This window comes from Chiroxiphia lanceolata, chromosome 15, assembly GCF_009829145.1.
Source record: "Chiroxiphia lanceolata isolate bChiLan1 chromosome 15, bChiLan1.pri, whole genome shotgun sequence".
In the NCBI taxonomy this organism is placed as follows: Eukaryota; Metazoa; Chordata; class Aves; order Passeriformes; family Pipridae; genus Chiroxiphia; species Chiroxiphia lanceolata.
The window spans coordinates 1,811,870-1,838,508 of NC_045651.1; the positions used below are offsets into that span (position 1 = coordinate 1,811,870).

The 26,639-nt window shown below is 41.7% G+C and overlaps 1 protein-coding gene across 8 annotated transcripts; it reads left to right on the forward strand.

Moving 5' to 3' along the window:
• On the forward strand, nucleotides 1-25,548 carry MATR3 (matrin 3). 8 transcript variants are annotated; one of them, XM_032702565.1, is made up of 15 exons: nucleotides 1-75; nucleotides 7,801-8,898; nucleotides 13,015-13,076; nucleotides 13,728-13,769; nucleotides 14,010-14,113; nucleotides 15,136-15,188; nucleotides 15,621-15,746; nucleotides 16,338-16,463; nucleotides 16,654-16,824; nucleotides 18,027-18,158; nucleotides 19,199-19,242; nucleotides 19,683-20,076; nucleotides 21,682-22,075; nucleotides 22,674-22,795; nucleotides 24,274-25,339. In XM_032702565.1, the coding sequence occupies exons 2-15, from the start codon at nucleotides 8,008-8,010 to the stop codon at nucleotides 24,322-24,324; spliced, it is 2,712 nt and encodes a 903-aa protein (XP_032558456.1). In that variant the 5' UTR covers nucleotides 1-75; nucleotides 7,801-8,007; the 3' UTR covers nucleotides 24,325-25,339. The 8 variants fall into 8 exon arrangements, with proteins under 8 accessions (XP_032558456.1, XP_032558460.1, XP_032558457.1 ...); XM_032702566.1 differs by lacking the exon at nucleotides 1-75 and adding an exon at nucleotides 268-284 and having other exon boundaries at nucleotides 24,274-25,548; XM_032702563.1 differs by lacking the exon at nucleotides 1-75 and adding an exon at nucleotides 329-456 and having other exon boundaries at nucleotides 24,274-25,548.
• Nucleotides 25,549-26,639: the final 1,091 nt, after the last annotated feature.

Below are 26,639 nucleotides of genomic sequence, written 5' to 3' on the forward strand. Positions count from 1 at the left end.
GGAGCGCGGACAATGAGCGGCGCGCGGGCGGCGGGCTGGCGGCGTGCGGCGCGGCCGCGTTCTCGCGAGAGCAGGGTGAGCGGGCCCCCCCCCCCCCTACCCCCACCTCTCGCGAGACCCGCGGCGGTGGCGGCGCCCCCCCACTCCCACACCCCTCAGGGCGGGCGGGGCGGCCCCGGCAAGCGGCGGGAGCGGCGCGGGCACGGCACCGGGGCACGCACCGGGCACGGCACCGGGGGCACAGCGGCGCTACCGGACGCAGCGGGGCGGCCGCCGCCGGGCACGTGAGCGAGCAGCGGGCAGCGGGGCGGGCGTGCTCTCGCGAGCGCGGCGAGGCGCGCGCGGGGCTCGCGCAGCCGCCTCAGTCCCTTCCCTCCCTCTCTCAGCCCCGCCGTCCGTCTGTCCGTCCGTTCGTCCCCGCCGCCGCCGCCGCGCTGCGTTGCCGCGGGCCCGCAGGTAGGAGCGGAGCGGCGCCGCGCCCGCCGCCGTGCAGGGAGCCCCCCTCGGGGCTCGGCGGCGGCCCCGCCGCGGGGGGGATGAAGGGGTGGTTTTGGGGGTGCGAGGCGGGAGCGCGCGGGGCCGGGGGGGCCGCGCGGGCCCGCGCTGGCGGTGCCGGTCACGCGCAGGCCCGGCCGGCGCGCGGCCCCGCGGCGCCCCCGCGCGCCCCCCGCCGGCACTGCGGGCGGAGCGGCCCGGCCCGAACAAAGCCCCGGAGCCCCGCGCCCCCTCCGCACCCGCACTTTGGCCCCGCGGAGCTCGCCCCGAGCCGCCTCCGGCCGCGGCCGCTCCCTCTCCCCGTACCGCTCCGTTAGGGTCAAAACCTGCGCGTTTTGATCTTAATCTGGCCTTAAAATTTAATGAATCGGGAATCCTGACAGTGCAGCATCCGTTTGACCCCTCTTTCTACTCGGTTTCACTTTCATATAATTCAGACCCTGGTAACAAATCGAGCTGCGGGGTTGTTTTTTTTCTTCCTGTTCGGTTTTTTTTAATGTGCATACTCTGTTTCCAGAGTCAGAGTAACGAGATACAAAGTTCATCTATGCTGAAAATAAGTAGAAGTTGAAAAGAACTTTCTGGGAGCCTGAAGAACTGGTTTGTTAAATGATAAATGAGGCATTTATGCTGTTGAAAGAAAGCTGAACCGTCCTTCGGATTCTAAATGTGTGGCTTTTTTTCTGTCCAGGACGCAGACCTTTGGGAAAAAAGTATCTGATACTGGTTTAAACAATTTAATAGTCTTTATTCCTTTTAGTGAGCCTTAAATTCGTCAGGTTTTTTGAGCTGTAGATGGTCCTGACTTCCTAGAGTCAGATAAGTAGGAAGCAGCTCTGGTTGAAAACATAAGTTTCTTAAAGCAATCTGTGGAGTTTTTCTGAGAAGAGGAAAAGGTAGTTTTTTCCCATACTTCTTTATAAAGAATCTATTGATCCAGTGACTTAATCTTCCTATATTTTGATATATGTTAATATATTTAAGATTTTTTTGAATTGCAGTGGAACATATTAACATTTCTAATGGATTACCAGGAAATTAATGATCTTCTGTCTTGAATTCCATCTAAAACCCCACCAAATGCTTCATTACTGAATTACATAGCAGAATTTAATGACACTCAGACCTTGACATGTGTTTGTGTAGGGTAACCCAGTGTCTGTCCTTCTGCATTGTGCAAAAGCTGTTACACACATCCCAGAACTAAATGACGGGAAGAAAATCCCACAGAAATTCCTAAATGCATCCTTAAAATGCGAATATCTGTGTTCTTAAAGATAAGAACTAAAAACCAGTTAAGGAGGAAAGAAGAGTCAGCCTTTGAGGCTCCAAACTGAAGTTCCATACAACTGTAATACTGTTGCCACGTGGTTTATTCAGGATTGCAGTTAAATAAAGTGCTCATTAATTTGATGAGAAATAAAGAAATGCTCTGTGTTGCCCTTGGCTGGGATTTGCACATCACTGCTAAAAGTTTTGGTGAATGCAGAGGTGTTCTGTAATCTGTAGACAGGCTTCTGGGTAGCTCAGCAAATCTGGGGGAGAAGCTGTTGCAAAGCTGCAAAGAAATTCTTTCTGTTCAGTTTGTTAATTAATGAGTGTATTTTTGTGCCCTCAGTGTTGCTTCCTTTCTTCATCAGTGCTCTGAGTCAACAAGTCTTGAAAACAAAAGCAAATACCTCACAATATTTCTGAACTAATTTAGTTTGTGACTGGTTAAGTACCATATTGTGCAGTCATAACTTAAACAAGAAGGGTTTTATTTTGAGCACTAAACCAGTCAAACAGTCCCTTGATTCTTGTCTGCAGCTAAAATACATCTTGCAGCCTCATGCAGGATTTCATCTGGGAAAGAACGGGATTTTATCCCAGCTTTGGAAACGCCTGGAGGCAGACTGGTTAGTCAGAAGGCTTTTTAATCACTTACCAGATCAGAAACAAAACTGTTCTGTTTGGTTTTTTGACAAAGAAAAAAAAAAAAGAAGAGGAGTAAAATTGGTTCTCTGTTACAGTGGGTACTCTGGTTTGGTGTGTCTCTGGATCACTTTCTGTATGACCTGTTTCTGTGAAAAAATGGTGGGATGTTGTGTGTTGGTGTCAGTTTTGGTGTCAGTTTTGGTGCCCGCGGGGCTGTTGGTCCCCACAGCTGGTGGGAGTGAAGAGCGAGTGTCTCCTGGTGTCCAGGGGCAGGGGCAGCTGTGCTGTCAGACATCCCTCAGCATTCCACACCCAGCCGGGGTCTGGCAGAGCCCGTGTTAGGGCTCCACGGAGCTCTCTGTGGGTGCAGAGCCTGTGTGCATCTCTTACTGTGGAGCTGGGGCTCTGAAGGTGACACACAGTGGGCTTGGAAGCAGTAGGAAGGGATGGCTGGAAGCCACAGAGGTGACCATGTGTTTGTGGCGTGGTCAGCACACGTGACAGCAGTTATCTGTTTGTTTCTGGGTGTTACTACTTTTCCTCTCTAAAAATACATGAGTTTTGCCTTCCTTCTCTCTTCTTTCTGTACTATTCCTTGGACTTTTTTTTTTTCACTTCTGTTTCTGTAAAGGAATAAATGTGCTTTTTTCATGCACTTCTTACAAAAGAGGGGTGCTTGAATATATTAAATTATATAATAAGCAGAAATAGGAAACTGGCCTCTCTTAGTGTTCCTTTCTGCATTCAGATGTTGAAAACTAAGTTCTTTTAAAATTCTTAATTGCTAAAGTAGTCATTTTAATTCCCATTTATAAATATGCCTTTCCTCTGTTCTGTAGCAATCCTCTGTTACAGTCACTTCAGATCTCAGATTATTATGTTCTCTGATCAAGGAAGTCACTGGGATGAAGCTAAACATAATCCTAAGAATTGAAACTCTTCCAGTTGTTGTGCCTGAGACAGACTGTCTAATCTGTGCCCAAAAAAAGCGAGTGTATCCTGTGTGCCAGGTGCCCCTGAAGTTTTTGAGGGCATGATCTTTGAAGATGGTTGAACAAGATGAACTGTTTTCTTGCATGTGAAACAGCAATATTAAATAACCACCCTGAATTCTGGGACCTGAAATGAGTGAGAACCTGCATTTTCTCTGAGGTTGCTGGGCAATTCCCCCTTTGACTTTGGAAAGACAGTGGCCTTTTCTGTGTAATCCTGTAGATTTGAAATCCATTGTACTTGGTCATTCAGCAACTAGATAACATCTGCTTCTAATTTCCTTGAAGTTCTTGGGTTTACTGCCATTAATTCTTGGAGCAGCCTGGGGAGCTGCCTGTCCAAATTCCAGATCTCTTCCATCAATAACCCTTTTTGCCATGATGTGCTGCAGCCAGTTTTGCCAAGAAACAGGAATTCTTCCATGGCAGAAAGGATCACTGCACCAAGTACAATGCCCAAGGAAGGAGAAGGAAAACCTGTAGGTTTTTATCCAAAGAGCAAATACTGTGGATGTAGAACTTCTTTAAAACTTTTTTCCCAAGGGTGTACGACCTGCCAAAGTGTTGAGTTCTTACAAACCCAGAGTGTACTTTTCAGCTTGTAGATTATTTCATATTTTTACCATAATTGAGTTTATTTGATTAAATTCAATGTGTTTTGAAGTGAAACTGAGTAGAAAGTGAAAAGAGTTTTGAGACCTTTTTCTTATAAATAGTGGAAGAGGAATGGGTAAAAGATGAGTTGTTGTAAGAACAAGATTAACATTAAACTGTAATAACTATGCATAGGTTAAAACCCCCGAGAGTGGCAGAAGGAATAGGGAGCCAGGGACTGGTGTTCCATAAAAGGTGACAAGCTAAGTTTATTGTGTTCAGCATGATCAGTGTGTTCCAAGAATTCACTGAATTAAACTGTTCTTAGGACAAAATTAATATTGGAGCAAGAGTTCTATAAGCTTTATTGAAAAGAGTTTATGATCAGTTTTGCACTAAAAGGAAAACCTTCTATAGTGTTTGAAAATCAGCCTCATTTGGGCCTTTTTTTGGTAGCAGTGTATTCTGTAGGGTTCAAATTTCTTATTTTTGTTGTCTGCCTTTACAGAAAACTCTTATGCAACTTGTAGATATAAATTGTTTTCGTTGTCCACATTTGTCTGGAAATCCAATGACATTTTGCCTTTCAACTTATTTCGCAATTGCTTTATATTATATATTTTTCAAATCTTAACATGGCCGATTTCTGTCCACAGATCTTAAAAAACCCTGTATATGAAAGTCTGTTCCCAGTATAGCTGGAATTACACGGAGAACAATTAGCATAAACCCTTTCAACTAACTCCCGTCTGGCTCCGGAGGCAGCTTTGTTCGGTCCTACCTGTCTTGTTGCTGTGACTCAGTTGATGGCACCCTCGCTCCAAGGCTGGCCCTGCTCCATGGGAACCTGTCTCTCTCAGATACTGCCATGGAATCATGGAGTGATCAGCACTGCCTTAGAATCAGTGCTGCCTTAGAATCCCGTTAAACCTGACCGTGTGGAAGTTAAACCTCCTTTGGTGTGATTGTAGGGCTCTTCCCCCCACCTCGTTTGGTTGTCTTCATCTGATCTTAAAGAATGGGGATGGTTAGAGTGGAGTACAGCAGCCATTGCAAGATGATAAACAGTGGGGTTTTGAGGCTAATTCACTTGTTTTTTGAAGTACCCCACTCAAATGCCCAATTAGGTGTAGGGCAGTTTCCTGACTAGCACCAACTGCCAGCCTGTGTTCTGTCCTCATCATACACTTGTCTTACTGTCCCACTTCATGCTTCTCCATAAGATTGTCCTTCTTTGTGTCTTTGTCTTGGTTTTTCACCCATCTTTCCTATTTTCATTTTTCCCTTCCCTTCCTCTTTCCCTGGGTGTTTGCAGCAGGAGCAGTGTGTGGTTCTGTGAAGCCCGCTGTGCGTGGATCAGTGGTGTGTCAGCGGGGTCCCTGCCAGGCTGGGGTTTGTTCCCTGCTAATCTCCAGAGCAGCAGACAATGAACTGCCAATGGAAAGCTGGGACAAGAGGATTAGGGAGCATCTGTTCAAAGAGAAAGGGTGTTTTGGAAGAGTGGAGAACTTTCCTGATTTAGTAGAAACTTGACTAGTGGGGTGCTTGCACTAAGGGCAGGGCACACTGAGCCTCTCCTGCCACAGGGGTGTCTGCTGAATCACCGCAGGCTCAGGCTTGCAAAGCCCTCTGGAGCACTTGATTTTATGAAGAACCCAGTAAGTTCAGCTTCAGACTGTAAGGGTGTGAATGAACTAGGAGGAAATTTGTGTAAAAATATAAGGAGTAGGGATTAATTTTAAAAATTGTAATAAAGTACTTTGACGATTCCTGAATGAATGTAAGATAAAGCATGGTACCCGGGTGAATATTAGTATTTCTCTCATTTTTGAACTCAAAAGTCTTGATTTTTACAATGTAGTTCCTAAATGTGTTCTGTTCAGATGTCCTCAGTAGGGCCCCCTTGTCTGGGACATCTCCCTTAGGACTTGCCTCATCTGCTCCCCCGCTGTTCTTGTATTACTGTTCTCTGAAGCTTTCTGCAGTGCTTTTCTGTCTTCTGCCTCACACTCTTTTAAACTTATTGCCATGCCCAATTTTCTCAAGCTCTTTTTCTTAACCAAATGTCACACAATTAAGCTTATTTTGACTCCAGCACATGTGGATCTTAAAAAAGGAAGGTGAAATATGAGTTGAGATGTACTGATAACAGAGTATGCAGGATGCTGTGTAAAGGAGTTCCTTTGCAAAGATGGAGCTGTGTGAGCTTTGTGTGTTTTATGTATTTTTCATAGAATCCATTGGTTTTTTACATAAATGTGTAATTTTGTAACACACTGCTACCAAGAAAGAAAACCCAGATGCTTTTCAACTTGATGCCCTGTTGGAACAGGCAGTGGGGATAGAGAGCTGCTCCTAACCTTGACCTTTTTCCTTCTGTTTCCAGTACAGGAGCCATTGCCTTCTGCAGAACTGGTCTCTTCAAGGAAAAGTCCTTGCTTTCGTTTTATCCTTTCCATTCCCCCTGTTCTCTTGGGAGCTGATTTCATTTGCAGCTGTGCAGTGTGTGCCTGTTTCTTTTCCAAGTGCTCGTGTGTTTGATGTGCTCCTGAGTGGCAGTGCTGGAGAAGCAGAACCGCTCTGCGGAGACTGGGAAGGGCTTTCCAGCGTCGGGGACCCAAGAACAAGGAATTCCTGGTGGAATGTTCTCATGTGTGTTGAATTGCTTTAAACTTTGTGTGTCTGTCCCAAGGCTGGAGGAGGATGGGGGAGAAGTGTTACGGTTTATTTGTGCTCTGCACTAAAAAAAAAAAAAACACTTTATGAACTATATCCATTGCAGCAAAAAATATACTGTGGATATTAATAGCATTTAGTTAAAACTTCAAGTAAATGCAGTGGAACCAAATATTTGAATATCAGGTTAGTATTTTAGTGGGACGTGAGGCAGATCCCTCTCTTGTGAGCAGTGTTGTAGGATCTTTAACTCCCACATGTGGTCATGGTGTCAGGCCTGAGCCAGGCAGTGCTGGTCAAGGCAGGGCTGTCTGGGGTGATGTGCCATCTCCTGACTCACCTGGGGTCTTTTCCTTCAGGAGCAGGGTTTTCCTTGGGTCTCCCATCCCAGCACTAAGCCTGACCTTGTTTTGCTTGAGTCTGAGAGAACAGCTGATGTCACAGCTGCAATATAACAGAGTAAAAAATCACTTCTGAAATGCTGTTAGCAGTGTAACTACAATTGGAACAAGAGGTCTTGTTTACTTCCTGCAAAATGTAAAACTTGTTTTTCTTGTTCACATCTGTCTTCACATCGGTAATTGGAATTTTACTGCCTAAAGATTGAATATTATGTTTGGTCTTGTTTACAGATCTTATAGGAGAAACTTTTTGCCCAAACTTCAGTTACTTTTAACTTCCTTTCGTCCTGTTCTGTGGTGGTACAGGTTTCATTTTCAAATATGTGTTATATGCCAAAGTCATCTTGGATTCTATGGGCTTAAGTTTTTTGTGGTCTTCTCACAGACACAGTACAGTAATGTAGGGTATGAACAAAACCATTAACCAGAGATCAAGGCTTACATGTCAGTAAACTTACAGATGCTTTTAGACATCAGCAACTTCGGAAATTCACTTGTCTTCAGTATGAAAGTAGCTTTTTGTGGAAGGAGTATGTATAGGAAACACTGCTGTATTTTTATCTGCAATAATATATGTAGGCTCTGGGTACCTCTTGAATCTGTTATGTGATAAAAGCCTTGTAAGATTGAGATCTCTAATGTTTTTTTAGATCAACATGATGCATAAGTTTAAAACTGCATCTGTTTAAAGGGATTTATGACTAAAACTGCTTGTTTTTCTACAGAATTGTCTGGTGTTTCTCAGCTTGAAGAAGATCTGCAGTCATTATTGATCCTCTTTCTTGGCGTTACCGTTTTTGAAGTGAAGTTTGCCTAGCTTTCTAGTGTGAGCTCTCTTTGCAGCCATCTTAAAAAAAAACTATAAAAAAACTATATTAAAAAAAAAAAGGAATTTTTTTTGATCCATAAAGTAGACAAGCTCTAGTTCTACAATGTCCAAGTCATTCCAGCAGTCATCTCTGAGTAGGGATTCACAAGGTCATGGCCGTGACCTCTCTGCAGGAATAGGCCTTCTTGCTGCTGCTACCCAGTCTTTAAATATGCCAGCATCTCTTGGAAGGATGAACCAGGGTACTGCACGCCTTGCTAGCTTAATGAATCTTGGAATGAGTTCTTCATTGAACCAACAAGGATCTCATAGTGCACTGTCTTCTGGTAGTACCTCTTCCCATAATTTGCAGTCTATATTTAACATTGGAAGTAGAGGTCCGCTCCCTTTGTCTTCTCAGCACCGTGGAGATGCAGACCAGGCCACTAACATTTTGGCCAGCTTTGGTCTGTCTGCTAGAGACTTAGATGAACTGAGTCGCTATCCCGAGGACAAGATCACTCCTGAAAACTTGCCTCAGATCCTTCTACAACTTAAAAGGAGGAGAGCTGAAGAAGGTTATGGTAGAGATGGCAGATCATCCACACGGGAACCACCGTACAGAGTACCTAGGGATGATTGGGAAGAAAAAAGGCATTTTAGAAGAGATAGCTTTGATGATCGTGGTCCTAGTCTCAACCCAGTGGTTGACTATGACCATGGAAGTCGTTCTCAAGAATCTGGTTATTATGACAGAATGGATTATGAAGATGACAGATTGAGAGATGGAGAAAGGTGTAGGGATGAATCTTTTTATGGTGAGACTTCGCATAACTATCATAAATTTGACAGTGAGTATGACAGAATGGGTCGTGGTCCTGGTCCCGAGAGATCTCTCTTTGAGAAAAAGAGAGGTGCTCCTCCAAATAGCAATATTGAAGACTTCCATGGATTCTTACCGAAGGGTTATCCCCATCTGTGCTCTATATGTGATATGCCAGTTCATTCTAATAAGGTGAGTTACGCACCAGATACTTCTATTTTCCTTTACGTTGTAGTTTCTGTTCTGTTTTTACCTATTTCTTTAATGATTTCTGTAGCCTGGTTGCTTTTGAAATGATCTGAAAGTTGGTTTGAGAGTGAAAAAGGCACTTGGTTTATTTGCAAGGTAATTGTTAACAAACATTGTAAACCAGGGCTTTACATTAATGTATTTTGTTTGCCCAGATTGCTTAACTTCAAGTCAAACAGCTATCATCTACTGGGATATCTTATTTATATTTTACATCTACATGTTCTCTTAACCACAAACATCTGGCATTCAAGCAGTTTTGGGGTGGGTTCTGTTATTTTTTTGTTGGTTTGGGGTTTTTTTGCAGTGTATCTACTGTGCCATTCTGGAAGCTAGTTTCAGCTCTCCTCCACATCTGTCTTGATTGCTGATTTATATGTAGTTAAGATGCATTCTTGCACAGTTCTGCTTTTTCCCTGTACAAAGGGAAAGAGTTAATGTAGAGCCCTGGAACTTATTTGCAAAAGTAAAAGCCACGTTTTAGATTAGCTCATTCTTGCCTTTTTAATTTCACTTTAACACTCTATCTCATACTATGGCTGAAATTTGTCGTCATTTTTCTCCTTTTTTCACAACTTTCTTAGAACACTTCAGACTCACTTTTTATTGTCACATGTTGCATCTATCCCTGTAGACTCTCCGAGCAATCAGTCTGCTGGTGCAGTGTCCTGCTCTGTGTTCCTAGTAGTGTTCTTTACTCGGCTCACAAGTGGAGTGGATCTTCGGGTGTGTTCGGTGATGCTGAGACTTCCCTCTTAGTTATCCATGACTAGTCCAACTCTGCAAAGGGAGCAGGTTACTCAAAATGGCCTGTTTATATTCAGACGTTATTTTCAGAGCCTTCTCACTTTCAGCTTTTCCAGTGTTACTCATCTTGCTGGTTTCAGTGTACTAGGCCATTTAATTGGCTAATTGGCTAATACAGTGCCCCTCTTGTCACAATTAGTGGCTAATTAGCTTGAAGGCCTTCAATTGAAAACATAATACATGCTATTACTGTAAAATTGATGCGATGTGGAATTGCTGTTACTAACCATTTCTTTACAGTTACCTCTCAAAAAAGTGCTGCTTCTGTACATCTGATCTTTTTGAAACACGAGAATTATTCTGTCCCTGCAAGGAAAGGATCAAACCAGTTTTAGAGCACACGCTGTATGGCTCCAGCTGATCTGACAGTTTATGAACTTGTGTTGCTTTAATTACTTTTGATATAAAATAATCACAATAATCTGGGTTTCTTGTCTCCTGTATTTGCTGTTTATTTTCACACAAGGTTTAAGTGTTAACAGTTTAGCTGCCATGCTCAGTTCTGTAAAAGGACTTCATTGGGTTAGATTGAAAACATAAACTTCTGAGGCCCTTGGCGATGGCAACCAGTAATCCTGTAAGTAGGGGTCTTTTTAGCTCTTTATTTTAAAGGCTTGTGGTTCTTAGTGTGCTTTGGAGTGCAGATCTGTTGAAAGGATCCACACTGGAATAGCTCTCCAGGTATGAGAAATACCAAATTCTTTTAACAGCATAACTTGTGGCTGACCTCTTCTGTAACATATAAAACCTTTTTTTTTTTTTTTTGTAGGAACATACTTTGACTTAAACTGCTAGTACACCATAAACTATTTGAGATTGGATCATCTGTTTCTTATGACCCAAGTTTAGGCTTTGTTTCTAATTTCAGAAATCATGTCACCACAAGAATTTTTCTCTTTCTCTCCTTCTTTCCTCTGCTTTGCATACCTAACTGTTACAGAATTCCTTATTTTGTGTCTCCCATGAAATCAAATCAAGTCAAACTTGACTTTTAAAGGAACCTGTTCTAAACTGAAATTTCTGGAAAGCAGAAAGGGAATGCTTTTCTTAGCTGGGACAATGTAAACTTATGACTGCAGTATCAACATCTCATTTTCCCCACTTCCAAATAAAATATTGTAGATTTTTAAGGCTGTTTGATAAAGCAGTGTGTATTTTAAACCTGAGCAAGGGGTTAAATACCCTCACTATGAGTTAAACTGGCAGACTAGTCCAATTTTTTATTTTAATGATGTTCTTAATTGCTTCTTTAATTTACTGTGTACATATTTTAAGACCCAGTTTGTTTTCTGTCTGTGAAGTAAATAGTGCCCCAAATACTTCAGGCACTTTGTCAATCCTGATCCCTTTATCAAGGAACGAGGTGTTGGATGTGGGATTGTTTTCCCTGCCAGACAAAGGCTGATGGAACATGAAGAGATGAATTTGGAGGTTAAACACTTGAACCCGTGGTACATCTCGGAGGGAAAACCTGGCTGTGGCCCTAATAGATGGCTGGCTAAAATTAGGTGCTCGAGTTTGGCCTAATTTCCTGAGGAACAGTGTGTCCTCTCTGGTATCAACTGAGCCAAAGGGTAATCTAGGTTTGAAGAAACTCAGTTCAGATTTTCTCTGCCTTGACGTGCGGCATTCATGTTAATGAGCGTAAATATAAATACCTGGTGCCCCAAAACCTTGGAGAAGGGACATTTCTGACTGGGTGCAGGCAGTAAGGGGAATCCAGATTAAGAATTATTCAATAAAAAGTTAATATAGATGAGCCATCATATTCCTTGGAGGAAGAGAAAAATCCAAATTATATGTCAGACCTCCCTTTTTTGCCAATTTAAAAGCATTTGAAGTATAATGAGAATTAGATCTTCCAGACTTTGCCTCTGAGTTGCAGACAGCTTCTATGTCAGTTTAGAATAATTTTAAATTATGTGTTAAGACAGATCCAAAGCATACTATGTCTGGTAGAATCAGCCATTGAGGTTTTACTGACTGTGCACCCAAATTTAGAGGGGTTTTGGTGTCCAAAGGACTGGGTTTTTTATAGTGCTAACACTTGTTAGCAAGTGCTGAAGTAAAGAATCTTTGTATTGAATGTTTCATAGATCTGGGGTTTTGGTGGGATTTTTTTTTATCCTAATTGCCAGCCTAATTATTTATAGCTGCAGAGCATCTTGTGCAGTTAACAGGAAGAAGTGGTGCTCTCGTTTTCCATCTTGAGCAAGATGAAACCTTCATCCATTTTATCCATGTTATCCTGAAGTAATATTGCAGCACTTTATGGGAGACTTTAAATCCAGGATTTTTTTCTTTGTGGAAAGTGCAGGGTGGGCATGTAACATGGAAACACTACAGTTAGCCTGGGGAGTGTCTCACTGTATCCAGAGGAATGGTTGTAGTGTGGCAGAAACCAAAAATCAGGAAAAATGAGGGATTAGGAAAAAATCCATTGTGGGTGCTGAGCAGAAACAGAAGAGCCACATAAAGCAGTTCCAGTGTTTCAGTTGTGATTAGCCTGTGAAGTCCAGTATGTGCTAACAGTATAACCACTGTGGTAAACTGGAGAAGGAAGTAGTAATCAGAATTTCCAAAATAAGCCTGTTGATCTAAGAGAACAGGAAGCTGCAGAACTGGAAAACAGTCTACAGAAAAAGCAGAAATCCCTCATTCCTTTCTAATGCTAAAGCCAGAACCAGGAGGAGTTTTACCTGGATGATTTGGTTTAATTCCACTATTCTTCCTTTTTACCATTTAGATGTCCTTTATTCCCCTTAAAAGGACACATATTTTTATATTTCACCTGTATACTTGTAGTTTGTCCTAGCTATGCACTTTCATTTCCTTTAGTCTTTCCTTTCTGAATTCCTTGCAATTTCTTGGCCTCTTAGTGGTTCTAAAAATTTGAGTGTCGAGTTAATCTGTCAAAGTCTGAGGAACGAAGCAGAGAGAGGGGAGGAAATTCTGAAATGGCTCAAGACAAACACTCAGCCTTCAGCTGCAGAGGCTGCCGGGGCAGTCTGTGCCTGTGGCGAGGCAGCTGCAGGGAGCTCTGCACGCTGAGGCAGGAGCGAGCGCAGTTCCCATCACACACCTTTTCCCAGCTTAGGAGGGAAGAGGCAGGTCCAGTGTCAGTGACCCTTCAAAGCACTACAAAAAGATTTCATTATCTGTGTATCTGCAGCACTTCAGCTTAGAGGAGAAGCTTGTTAGAATGACTTGCCATATGTGGCTGTTAATTGTGAATTCTTTACTTTGCTGCAGGAGTGGAACCACCACATCAATGGAGCGACTCACAGCCGCCGCTGTCAGCTGCTGCTTGAAATGTATGAGCCCAACTGCAGTAACGGGGCACTGGGGTCAGCCTGGGCACTGCACACACCCTGCCAGGGCTCAGGGAGCTTTTGGGCAAGGCTCAGGGACACGGGGGGGTTGTTGGGTTCCTGTGCACGGCCAGGAGTTGAACTCCATGGTCCTTGTGGCTCCCTTCCAGCTCAGGAGATTCTCTGATTCTACGTAATGGTCAATTATGTTGCCCAAAGCAGGTCCCTACCTGTGCCTTATAGGGAATAAAACCAACTTGAGAGCATCCTTTGCACAAAAAGGGATCGAGGTTCACAACCTTGAAATCTTGCAGAAACATATGTAACATTTTAGCAGTGGATCTTAATGGTTGAGATTCTGTTGTAATTGTAGTCACTGGTACCACCTTCTACATTTTTGTTGTTGTTGTTGTTGTGATACAAACAGTGCAATTTGAAATAAAACTTGGCAGACACACTGCAACCATGTAGGGAGTTTGTCCTGAAGAGCAGCACTTGTGTTAGTGCTGTTCCTGGCTCTTGCAGTGGGCCCAGAGTGTTGCCCTGTGCTTCAGCTGTGTTACATCTTCAGGTATTGCAGCTTCTGGGACAGGTGTTACATAGGTAGAGGAGATTGTTTTTCTTATATTTTCTTTTACTTTTGTTTCTTTTAAGATACCCTGAATGGAATCCTGACAGTGATTCAGGACATGGAATGTAAGTAGTAATTAATTTTGAAGTATTTATAATTTTTTTATTTGAAGCAGAGGATGTTCTTAACAGTTTATGTGAAACAACACACCAGATGGATTCCTCCTTTGGTTTTTAGCTGAAGAGCAGCAGTAAAAGTAGCTAAAGTTGCCTACATTGAAGCTCTGCAGAAATTAGGGGGTTTTGAGAATGAAAGCCACACAGTTTTTTGGTTTAAAATTCCAGTGTGTTTTCCTCTCTTTGTAGGGGTGATCCCTTTATGTTGCAGCAATCCACAAACCCTGCACCAGGAATTCTGGGACCACCCCCACCTCCATTCCACCTTGGAGGACCCCCTGTTGGGCCCAGAGGTAACCTTGATAAGCACCTACTCTTACGAGGCTTAACTTCTTGCTAGTTTTTTTTTTCCTTCTCGTTTTAATTTCCTATCAGTGTTTGAGAGCAACCAAAGAAAACACTTTTCTGAGCAGTAGAACTGAAATACTTTAGTCCTTCCCTGGCCAAAGCCTGGTACTCTGTTAATAACTCATTTGTTCTAAGGCTGGTGATTTTTAACTGTGATTAATCTACACGTTTAAGACTTGGATTTTTCCTCCCTAGGAGGTTTTTGTATCTGTCTTGGGAATAGCCACATGTTGCTGGAATTCTTTGGATGAAACTTGCAAAATTCAATGCCCTGAGTGGCTTTTCCCCCTAATTTCAAGTGAATTTGAGAAATAAATTTGAATAGCAGCTGAGAAATGGGAAGATGGATGATGCCTCTTCCTCTCAGGAAGGGAGGCTAAGAATCAGGTTCTTGCCTGATGTTGCTACTTCCTACCTTTTAAATACTTTGAATGACTAAAAGAGCAAAACTAATTAATGTACCTGATTGTTCTGACAGAGTAGAAGTATTTGAGACACTTCATAGGATTTTTTAGATGATAGATGCATTCATACTTAATTTCATTAAAATAATACCATTACTTTTTAAAACATTTCCAACTTGACTATGAGCAAAATGATCAAAAAGGCTTTTTTCATTTGTTTCCTAGTAAAATGGGCATTGTGATAGAATTGGTGATGTTTTAGAAATTAAACCCTTACTTGTAAAATGAGTGTCTTAGATATAGAGACTTCACATCCTTTGTGTACAGAGATGTTTTGCTGTGGCAAATCTTATTCTAAAATAGGAGAGATTTCTTTTTCAACAAGCTTTACTTGTTCTCTGCTGTTTCTGCACAACTGTAATGAAATAACTCGTTTTTAAAACTTGATGTCATTCTGGTTTGATATTACAAGTGATTTACATCCTTAAGAACTCATGATGAGACATGTTAATCCCAGTTTTACAGGTTGAACTAAGCTTGTTCATTCTTTTAATTTGTTAAAGGAGCTGGCAATGGCAATATGCAGGGACCGAGGCACATGCAGAAGGGCAGAGTGGTTAGTATTAAAAAGTCATTATTCTTGTACCCATATATACCCATATATTTTGTACCTGTATATTTTGTTATATAATTTTTGTTTGCTTTCTTAAGATTGTTTTTTTTTAATTGAATGATTGTCTTTAAAAGTGAGATTTTAGCATTTATATGGAAATATTGAACCTTTGGCGTAAGATGAGGGGTTTGTTGTGCCAAGGACTCTACAAAATGTTTAGTCCAAAACTGTACAGAACCTTCTTAAACATTTTCTAATGAAGCTGTGGGAAGTTCTGGGCCTTTTCTATGTGCATATTGTTTTGGTTACTACTGAAGATTTAAAAATTTAAAAAAAAAAAAAAAAAAATGCAAATCAGAGCCATGACAGACTCTTTAAGTTTACTGGTACACTTGGATCTTTTCATACTGTGATCACATGCTTTGTCTTCAACAGGAAACAAGCAGAGTTGTGCACATCATGGATTTCCAGAGGGGAAAGAACTTGAGATATCAGCTGCTCCAGCTCGTTGAACCCTTTGGGATAATTACAAATCACCTGATTCTAAACAAAATCAATGAGGTAAGCTCGGCCCTGTGTCACTGCTGGTGGTGCTGGTTGGTGGCTGTAACTGTCTGAGCTCTGGTTTTGTAAAAGCACTTGCTCAGCTACCAAGTGAGATGATACCTCACCACAAGGTCTTGTAGGAAAGGAGCAGTATGTTTCTAGAAATGCTGTACTACTGCATTTTCACTTAAATTTTAAAAAATCCTTCTTGCTGATTGTTCATAGCTTTCTCAACAATACCGCACGCTGTTCTTGTTTCAGTATAATCTGAAAACTTACTTGGTCTCAATTTGTATTATACAGTGTGTCATATTTGGAAGTGTGGAAAAACCCAGTATCATAAAAGAGAAAAAGCAGGAAGCAATTTAATGTTCTGAATCTAAATCTAGGTGGAATGTAAACAAACTGAATAGTTCTGTTTGTGCACCTAAATAAAGTATGTGAAATTCATGCCAAGTTCTGCAGGTCAGTGCATGTTGTAATCAAAAAGCAGTTCCCATTTTTGATGCAGCTGTTTTGACAAGAAAGCAGTGAAGAGCTTGATATGTGAAACAAAACCACTGAGTCCTGAAGGAGCAGTGCTTCATTTATTTTGTGTTATTTCAGGCGTTTATCGAAATGTCGACCACTGAAGATGCCCAGGCTGCAGTTGAATACTATTCAACAACACCTGCCCTGGTGTTTGGTAAACCAGTCAGAGTCCACTTGTCACAGAAATACAAAAGAATAAAGGTAAAATGTTCCTGCTTTTTTTGGCATTGCCTTATTTTAATCTGGGGCAGTCAGTGTTGTGAGGTGGCTGCATTTAAGTTATTCCTAATTTCTGTACTTCTGAGCTGGATCAGCTTCAGCAAGGGACAGTCACCCATGTATATTTTATGTAATATGTCTTCAAAAAACCATCATTCCCTTTCAATTCCAGAAACCTGAGGGTAAACCTGACCAAAAGACTGAGCCCCCCAAACCAGAGCTTGGTCGTGTGATTCACCTGAGCAACCTGCCACACTCGGGGTACTCTGACAACGCAGTGCTCAAACTGGCTGAGCCCTACGGGAAGATCAAGAACTACATCCTCATGAGGATGAAAAGCCAGGTAACTCACCTGGGAGCACGTGTGAGCATTTGAAACTTGAGGGTTTTATCTGTGAGGAAACGCCGTGCTGTGAATTGGTTTGTGTGCAGACTCTTTGCTCCAGCAGAGCGGTGGAAATGATCTGGGGGCTCTGTGTGGGTGGGATTTTGCTCTGGAGCTTCCTGTGAAATGTCCTATAACATGAGCTGCTTTAAAAACAGGAACAGGCCTCAGCTGGGAAAAAGATATTTTAGCATTGAGGCTTAATTATTGGGTTATGCAGATTTCTTGGAGCCTTGGGACTGTTTTCTTAGGGCTGAAAGACCATTACTGATGAAACAACAATATTGCACTATTCCATGTTTCTTTCATTTACCCTTTATTTTTCATTCTTTAAAACTAAACAAAAGCAGTCCTGCTGTGGCTCTCTAGCTTGAAAAAGAAAGGTTTGAAGGCAGCATATTGCATGTGTGTAGTAAAATGTTTTGGATGTGCATGGACATGATTTCTGTAAATACACAGGAGCTTAAACTATTTAGTTCTAATTTTTTTTAAGCTTTACTGTCCCAGTTTGTTGCTCCCTTGAGTTAAATAGGAAATTCCACTGCCTTTTCAAAGAGATGAGCGCCTGAATCCCTTAATGCCACACTTGTGAAGTGAAAAATTACTAGAATCTTTTGTGTGACCCCTAGGAAGAACTCCCTGACCTTATTTCACTGGCAGAATGAAAACCCTTGCTGTCTAAGCTGGCTGCAGAAACAGGTTTCAGCTTTCTGCCAAGGATACTCCAGCTCATGGAGTTGTTTAAATCTTGTTCAGCAACCTTAGTGTTCCATAGGTCTGTTCCCAGGAGGAACTCATCCCAAAGCTGGGCTTACAGACCAGCAATTGCTGCCTTTTTGTTTCAGGCTTCTCTCAAAAACCAAAAATAAGAATTTCACTGTCCAGAGGCTTTTTTTTTTATTTAAATCATATTTTACTTTATGGCAATATTTTTGGCAGATTATTAAAAAGCCTGTTTAATCTCAGAACTGTCTATGGCACAGGTGATACTGAATTGAAAAGCTGGGGTTATAGAGCACTTGGATAAATTTTAAAGTATTTGGAGAGGACAGATATAATTGAACCTTTTAGTGTTGTTTCAGTGTTTGGAAATGCTGTATTTTAAGTTCAATAGCTTTGCCTTTTACAGTCCTTTTTAATGTATGTTTTAATCTTTTCAGGCTTTCATTGAGATGGAGACCAGAGAAGATGCTTTGGCCATGGTGGAGCATTGTGCCAACAAAGCACTTTGGTTCCAAGGCAGATGTGTGAAAGTGGATTTATCTGAGAAATACAAGAAGCTGGTGTTGAGGGTAGGAAGTGTTCTTAGTTTTTTAATTGCAGTTGAAGGTATGAAGACAGCCATCACTTATGAGAATTCACTGTTGCTTGTAAAATGAAGGGGTTTGCTTTAATATTTTCTGGCTCCTTAATGCAATTACTTGGCATGAGAGTTGTGTTAAGAGGCCTAGAACAAAGTTAAAGGATTTTCCTCTCAGATGAAACAAAACCCAAACAACTTCTAGAATTCAGATTTTAGAGTAAATTGTGTCGATTTTAATTAAAATGGGTCCATTTAGAACATGCTGTAATTTGGAGGGGATTTTTTCTCCCCCTCCTCTGAAAATTAATAAGCTTTGTGAAAACTTATGATACATCAGAACTGCATCTCTGCATGTGCAGTTCATACAAGGGAGGGACAGGTTCCTGAGGGGTTTTTTGCATAACGCCAGGATAATGTTCCTGCAGAGTGGAACACCAGGTAGAAGAGCAGGAGAAATTTGAACTGTCAAGTTGTCTCCTGAAAACATGAGGTTTCTGCTGTGGAATATGAAGAAATCTTACTGTTGCACATGCTCATGCAGCAAAATGAACACTCAATGGCAAATCCAAATATTTCAGCAATGCACTGAATAGATTTCTGTGTTACTGCCTACAAGTGACATTCCCTGTTCAGTAACTCATGAATTAGTGGTGGGGAGTTGCTAAAGGTTTTTCCACTCACGACAGGGAGAAAACAGAGTAGGACTGATCTGTGCCAGTGCCTGCACCACCTTGTATCAGTTCCTAAAAGGAGGAATTGTATGTGAATATTCTGGAGCGGGATATCCTATTTCTTTGGTATTGAATAACTGATAATTACTGTGAGTAAAGGCAGGGTATATCTAGGTTGGTCAGGTCCTGTCTGAAATAAGAGTTTACTAATGGCTTGGTAGGTGGGTGTGGTACAAGAGTCCCTGTGGGTTAATGTAACTGGGAGCACTTGGCTGCGTTGTGCTTCTGAATTCATGCTGCAACACTCCTGTAAATCTTACTCTGCTGTCACTCACAGAGTTCTTTAACTTTATTTTAGATTCCCAACAAAGGAGTTGAGCTGCTGAAAAAGGATAAAACCAGGTAATTTCCTATTGTTAAAGCATAATGTTGTTTAAAAGAAATATGTAAATACCTTATTCAGAGCACGGAAATGGCACAAAAGAGTCGGGTGAGCTTTGAGATCAAGTTGTTGTTTGTTGTGCCCGGAGATGAGCTGTGTCTAATATGCTGCCTACCCTCTTCCTCTAAGGATGGAGATTTTACAGCCTCTCAGGCTCCTCAGGAAATCCTTTCCAGTCCCTAATTAGCCTTGCCCTCCTGCAATTTAAACCCACGAACAGTTGTCCTGTCTTGCAAGGATAATTTCTCCTGGCAGCAACCTTTTGTATGCTTGAAGAATGGTGTCCTTCCAGGTTTCCCTCAGCTTTCCATTTCCTGAACTGAAACACAATATTTTTTTTAAAGTAATTTCTGGGCTCTCTCCAAGTTTACAAGCAACAAGTGTTCTTTGTTCTTTACAGAAAGAGAACGTATTCTCCAGACAGCAAAGATTCTCCCAGTGATAAGAAGTCTAAAACAGAAGCTGCTCAGAAACCTGAAAGTGGCACTACAGAAGAAAAAGTGAAAGAAGAGAAACAAGAGGATCCTGCTGAGCCCTCAGGTGCCAAAAGTGGGGAACAGGCAGAGCAAGATGAGCCCAGTTTACTCCTGGAATCTGAAGATGAGCTGCTGGTGGATGAGGAAGAGGCAGCAGCGCTGTTAGAAAGTGGCAGCTCAGCAGGAGAGGATGCAGATGTTGCCAATTTAGCTGATGTGGCTACTGAAGAAAAAAAGGACACCCCTGATGATGTCACAGTAAAATCTGAGGGGGGGAATGTTGTGGCCACTCCAGCAGCCAAGAAAAAGCTTAAAAAGGTAAATCATACAGTGAGGTACTGAGTGGGGGAAGCCCTGTCTAACTTAGGCAGCACACCATGTATGTTGTAGTGCAGAGCTTTTCCTGTGGGTCTTTAACACCTGTCTGAGGAGAAACGGGTGTTAGAGCTCCCGTGAAGAAGGTGGAAGATCCCACCACATGCAGCTTGTCACTGAATCAGTTCTGAATCCCTGGTTCTGTTTTGACAGAAACCTTTCACTTGTCAGGCTCTACCCTGTCACCTCCTGGGTGTTTGCTTGTCTTTCTCTTCACTCTGTTTTTTGATTAACACTGAGCAGCCAGGAACTGTTTTCTCTTGAGCAGTTTCTCAAGGCACTGGTTGTAGTTACCCTTGAGCACAGAGCACAAAATAACGTACTGGGGACTTGAGGCTAATCTAGGCTTGGGCAGGGCTGTGTGTACTGAGCCCAAGAGGTGGGCCAGGCCATCTGTGCTGAGCCAGGGCCCCTTTCCCACTGGAGAAAGAAAATACTTGCTTTCAAGGTGTCGCAGTCACAGGCTGCTTGCTGTGATTTCCCTTTTTCTCACCAGATGATCCCACACTCTCATGGCTTTTATGTCCTTACAGGCTGCTTTGTTAATCATACTCCCTTCTGTGGAGGAGTGTGCAAAGTTTTAGTAACTATTGACTTGAAATGTTGTTTGGCAAGAAAGTAAGGCCTGTTCCTTATTAATGAATGAAGTGTGCATGGATTTCAGTTTTGAGGGATCCTTTTGTCAGGAAGGAATTAATTACATGGTGCCAGGAATGATGCTGGCAGTGCAAATGGCATTAGTGTTCCTTGTTTCTTAGTATGTTGGTACCCACTGTGATAAACTGCCTCAAAACCCAAACTTGCTTCCTTGTAAACCTACATTCACAAAGTTAATACTGGTTTAGTCCTCCTCACGATTGCTGTTCAGCATGTGTAATAATGATGTCTTCATATCAGAGGAATGTCTCCAAAAATTCAGAATTTTAGACAGTCACTCTTAATGAACCTGAATTTTAAGAGGCCTCCACAGTTTTGGGTGGTTTGTGGGGTTTGGGTTGGATTTTGTTTCCTTTTGTTTGATTGGTTTTTTTATTGTGGACACTCTAAGCTGGTTGAAAAAGAGCTTTTAATTAATTTTTTTTAAATGAACCTTCATACCATTGGTGGGCACAGAATAGTTGTGGTAAGGTTTTACCTTCTATTCAGACATGAATTTGAGGATCTTGTGTGACTGTCTCAAATAGAAACAAAACTTGTGTATTCCAAAATGACTTTCATTTAAAATATTCACATTAAAAGGAATTTCAGCTTGAGAATTTCAGTATCTTTTTGCTCTATTCTTAAGTTGAAATCACATGTTGATATGATGAAACAGTGGCCCCCTTACGGTGCAAAAAAAAATAATGATTCTGAAGTGGATCCTTGTTTCTGAGGCAGTGGGTACACAAAGAGCTTGTTTGAGTAACAGTTTGAATGAGGGAGGCAGGCCTTGAAGGAAGAGCTTGAGCGTTTTTCCAGGGAATTTGGAGAAAATATTTCTCTTCTTTAAGAGAGTTTGAGGGGAACACTGAAGCATAAGCTGACCTAAGGCCCCCGTTTTCCCAACAGCGCTACGTGGGCGGCTTCCCACGGAGCATGGAGGGCTTTGTGACCCTGGATGAGGTGGGGGACGAGGAGGACTCCGATCACCAGAAACTCCGCAAGTCAGGCCTGGCAGGGAAGGCAGGAGGCAAGAACGAGGACAGTCTGGCTGAGATCAAGGTGGACAAGATCGAGGAGCCAGAGCAGGAGAACGAGATGTTAGAGAACGGAACGAAAACCGAAGTCACCGTGAAGACTGAACCCGTTGAAACTTCAGATGCCACAACAGCACAGGATGCTGAGAAAAATGCCCAGGAAAACCCAGACCCCCAGGATGAGCAGGAAACCAAGAACATCCAAGAGAAACCTCTAGTTCCAGATGAATTTAGGATTGGGCCGTACCAGCCAAACGTTCCTGTTGGTAAGGCTGCTTCCGTTTCTTTTCCAATACTCTCTGTACATTGCAGTAGCATTTCTCATTTCATCTGACTTTTATTTTTGGCAACACATTGCCCCATAGCCTTTCATTTTAGGGTTTCCCCTTCTTCCCTGTTCTTCAGTCCTCCCCTAACCTGAGTATTTTCTTTTTTTTTCCCTTATTTTCATACAGTTCTCCATAACACTTTCCTTAGGCAGAAATTAAGTTGAAAGAGGTGTATTTTAGCAACACAAATTCCATTACTAGCTCAAAGCACAACAGTGGTAACAGTTTAGAGTCATACTAAATACTCCAAAACTGATCACAGAACATTGTGAGTTCTTTTGAAGGAACCAATAAAATGGACCCTTAATCTGAAAGGTTGCTTTTAAATTAAAAAAAAATTCAAAAAAGCCTGCACATATTTAGTTATTACTAGGCCCTGGCTTGACTAAACTAAAACAAGGACTTTTAAAGATAAAGCAGCTTTTTAATGTAAAGTAAATTATGGTTTTAAGATTTAGCTGAAATGACATATGACATTAAAAGAAATGATGTAGAGTAGATCTCTTAGTTTATTTTGTGGTGTTTACTCCTCTAGGTGTGAATTATGTGGTACCCAAAACAGGGTTTTATTGCAAATTGTGTTCCCTGTTCTACACAAATGAAGATGTTGCAAAAAAGACCCATTGCAGCAGCCTTCCTCATTATCAAAAGTTGAAGGTAAGGCAAAAACTTGTTCATTTTAACTGGCGTGATTCTTTCTGGGGAATAGAATTCAACGAGACCGGACTGAGGACAAAAAATACCTTTCAGGCAGGGGAAATTGGCTTATTCTCTATCTTTTAACTCCAGGTAGACCTCTCAAAACTTCATCTTGTGAAAATAATATGCAGAATACACAGCTTAGAGTTGGGCTTCAGCATTTTTTTCCTGTAAATTTGGACTAAAGAGGGAATTCCAGTTGGAGTACAGACCAGGCTTAGAAGTAGCATTGCAGACTAAATACAGATGGCTCAGATCCCTTCCAGTTGTCCCTTCAAGATGGTTTTTAACCAATCAACAAAGCTTAAGATGAAGTTTTTATGTGTTTAAAACCCCCAAACATTTGCAACTTCTGATTTTGTGAGCAGTTTTTCAATTTTCTAACTGGATGAGGTATCACATGATTGCATGGCATGAGTGATAATGCTGCTGCTGTATCCTCTTATTGTGAGCTGCTTTAAATACCACCTCTAGGAAGGGGCGCAGTGCTAAACCAAATTCTGATAGTCATGCAGTGTTGATGGAGTTATATCAGAAATGGATTTATAGCAGTCCATCCCTGAGCTGAGAGCAAACCCCAGGGACTCCACAGAAAAGGAAGAGGTGGCACCTCAGACTCCAAACATTTGCCTTCTTGCAGTAACAGGAAACCCTAAATAAATACAGGGCCCAGGAAGGCAGATGGCACAAAAAAGCAAACAACATTATCAAGAAGTAGATCAGGTAATCAGTTCCCATGCAGGGTCTTGTAGAAAGAAATCCCACCTCATCCATCACCATAGTGTTTTTTCTTTTTCTTTTTTTTTTTTCCATTGAGGTACCAGGTTATGGGATATTAAAGCCTTGATATAAAAAGGGGAGGGGGGATAATTTATTAACTTTATTGCTTAAATGAAACATGAGTTGCTTTGCTTTTTCCATGGCACACATGGCTAGCAAGTTGTGAGTGACTTTGTGACATTGGTGGGGTTTGGAATTGGGGAGGGAAGGGGGGAAATGCAGCTTCTGTCTCACAATGGCACTTCTGGAGCTGGGAGTCTCCTTCCCTTGGAAAGCAGGAAAAAATAAATAGGTGACTTGATGTTGCTACCAATGTGGTCAAAGTGGTAACAAATTCCTCAAACTTCCAAAACAACCCTTCTCCAGGGAGGGGAGGTGTTTTGTCCCTGCCGTTGTAGGTGGCAGATTCCACCCAGGTAAGTGGCACAATGGCTGTCACAAGTCCATGACAAAATGGAAAGGAATTCCCTTGGCTTGCCAAGAGGAGCTCAAACTCCACTTCAGGGTAGGGAGAAGTGCCAGCCTTGTTAGCTGTGACCTTTGCAATTGATGTTCACAGATGTTAAACTTGTAAATTGGATTTATGTTTCTATTCTTGATGTTGTGACTGTGGAAAAACTCTCTAAATATATCCCAAATATAATTTCTTTCAACAGAAAATTCTGGATAAAATGGCAGAAGACTACAGGCAAAAGAAAGAAGCTTAAAAAGAAGGAAGGATGTAAGGAAAATGTGGCTTTGTTTTTAATGTTAATCTTTTTTAAAAGCAGTACAAGTAGTAGATGAAATACTGTATTCTTTTTTGTTTTAGTGAGATACAGTAGGCATTATAGGTCTGTTCATGTGTTAAATGTTGTAGCAAAAAGCATATGCAGTTAAGTTAATGACAACAATTTGTTCTTAATGTGAGAATGGCAACAAGTTTTTGTTTTGACACTTCAAGCTATTACAGAAAAAAAAAATCCTGCACCCTCGTGGAAAGCTCATCTATGAGAAGAAAACCTTGTTCAAATGAGATTTACTACTTTCAAGCTTCAGAAATTGTCTTTCAATTCCATTCTGAATAAAAAATGAAAAGTAACACTGTATTTTTATTTTATCTAGAACATTCCATATTTTGGTCTGAGCCTAGCAGCTATTTAATTTTGAGAGTAAGGCTGTCATTGCATTTCACTTTGGAAAAGTCTTTAAATGTAAGTTGCATTTTTAAATGTTGAATTGCAATTTCTTTTAATGTCACTGCTGTTATCTATAGCAAATAGGGAAAATTAGTGATTAGCCAGCTTTACAACTTTGTGACTTTTTTTCCTAAGCTCTTGCTAGACTTTCCTATTCAGCTATTCTGTGTATTTTTAGTGAGAAGTAAATGCCCATTCTCTCCAACCAGTATTATTTCCTTGAGCTCTTCCTGCTTTTACTTGAATCTCGTTGCTGTTGTACATCTCTGGTTTCTCAAAAGCAGCATTGGAGTCCCAAAGTGGACAAAGGTATCTTTATATTCTCCATGTGGAATTTTTCATACCCGCATTTTAACACTGTTTTCTGTTAAAATCTGGTTTTGTCAAGACTCTTTAGAACTGTGCTCTTAATGTACCTGCACATGTGAGATGTGAACAGGAATTTGCATGTGTAACCTGTGTTTATCTGTAGTTTTTGTTATTTACTGCTTATTTGTGACTTCAGGTTACTAAAGTGATTCCCAATAAACCAAGCTAGGCCACAGTGGTTTGTTATAGATGTTTGGCATGTTAACCAGTGTCTGCTAAACTCTTGATCTGTGTCATGTCACCACACTGAAACTCCAGCTCTTGAAAATGTGCATGTTTTAACACCTGTGATTCAGCAGCTTCCTGCATAACGTTTCTTTCTCTTCCCCAAACCCTCTTGCCTTCCCCAACAAATTAAAATATCACTTGTTAAAACCCCGGTAAGTATATTCTGCTGACAGTTTTATTTCTGGAGTTTTGGGGTGTTTTCATCACAGCTGAAATTCAAGCCACATCCCCATTCACGTGTATAAAATTGGCTGGGGCCAGTTCTTCCAGCCTGAGCCTCCACCAGTGAGGATTTGGGGCTTGAAAGGGTTTTGGATGCAGGAGGCTGAGTCTGGATGAAGTTATACTGTAGTTAAGCAGACACAAGTTGTGGGTTGTGTGGAAGTCAAGCCTTGATAACTTGTGTTCCCAGTTGTGACTTTCTGTTGCATCCCCCTAACAAAGAGGGTGCAATCCCTTAATAAAACTCCAGCCTTCTCCTGCTGCAATGGCAGCAGTTTCTCTGGGGCCTTTGTGGAGTGGTGAAGTGCTAACAAGCAGCTACTGGTACAGATTTTATTTAAATAGCATATCCAGATTATAAAATCTTGCCATGCAGTGACTCATTCTTGCTCTTGTGCAGAGATAAGTTACTGCTGTGTACACGACACTCATTAGTATGCAAGATTTTGTTTGGGTTTGTATGAAATGGATTAAATGTCAGGCAGTGACATAACCTTACAGCTACGCTGCAGCTGAAAGAAAGCACAAGTTCTAAGTCACAAGGATGGGCTTGGAGCCCCACTTATGGTGGCATTTGTCACTCATCTGTCACCAGAGGCTGCTGAGTCCCTCAGCCAGGCCAGGCCTTGGCTGCAGAGCAGTCACTTCCTTCTCTCTGAGGGTAGCAGTTAACTATTTTGAAGGTCTCTATCTCCCCCAAGCATTTTTAAGTTCCCTTAGAGTGTGCAGTTGAAATGAATACATCAAAATACTAAATTTAATTTTTATAGTAGCCTTTTCTTAGCTAATACCCACATCTTAAACAGCTCTGCACCTTGTCTTCAGCCTGACCTGTTTCACTGCAGGAGGGTGGTACATCGTGTTTAGTGTCTAAACATAAAGCACTCCCAGGTGTAAAGTGGTTGTGGCACAGTCCAACTTCAGAGCCCAGAAATCCCAGGCTCTGGTAGCAGCAGTTCTTACTACCTAAAGCAGGTACTTCAAAGCCCTGGTCCCTTCTGTGTAAATCTCACTTGTACCTTTGC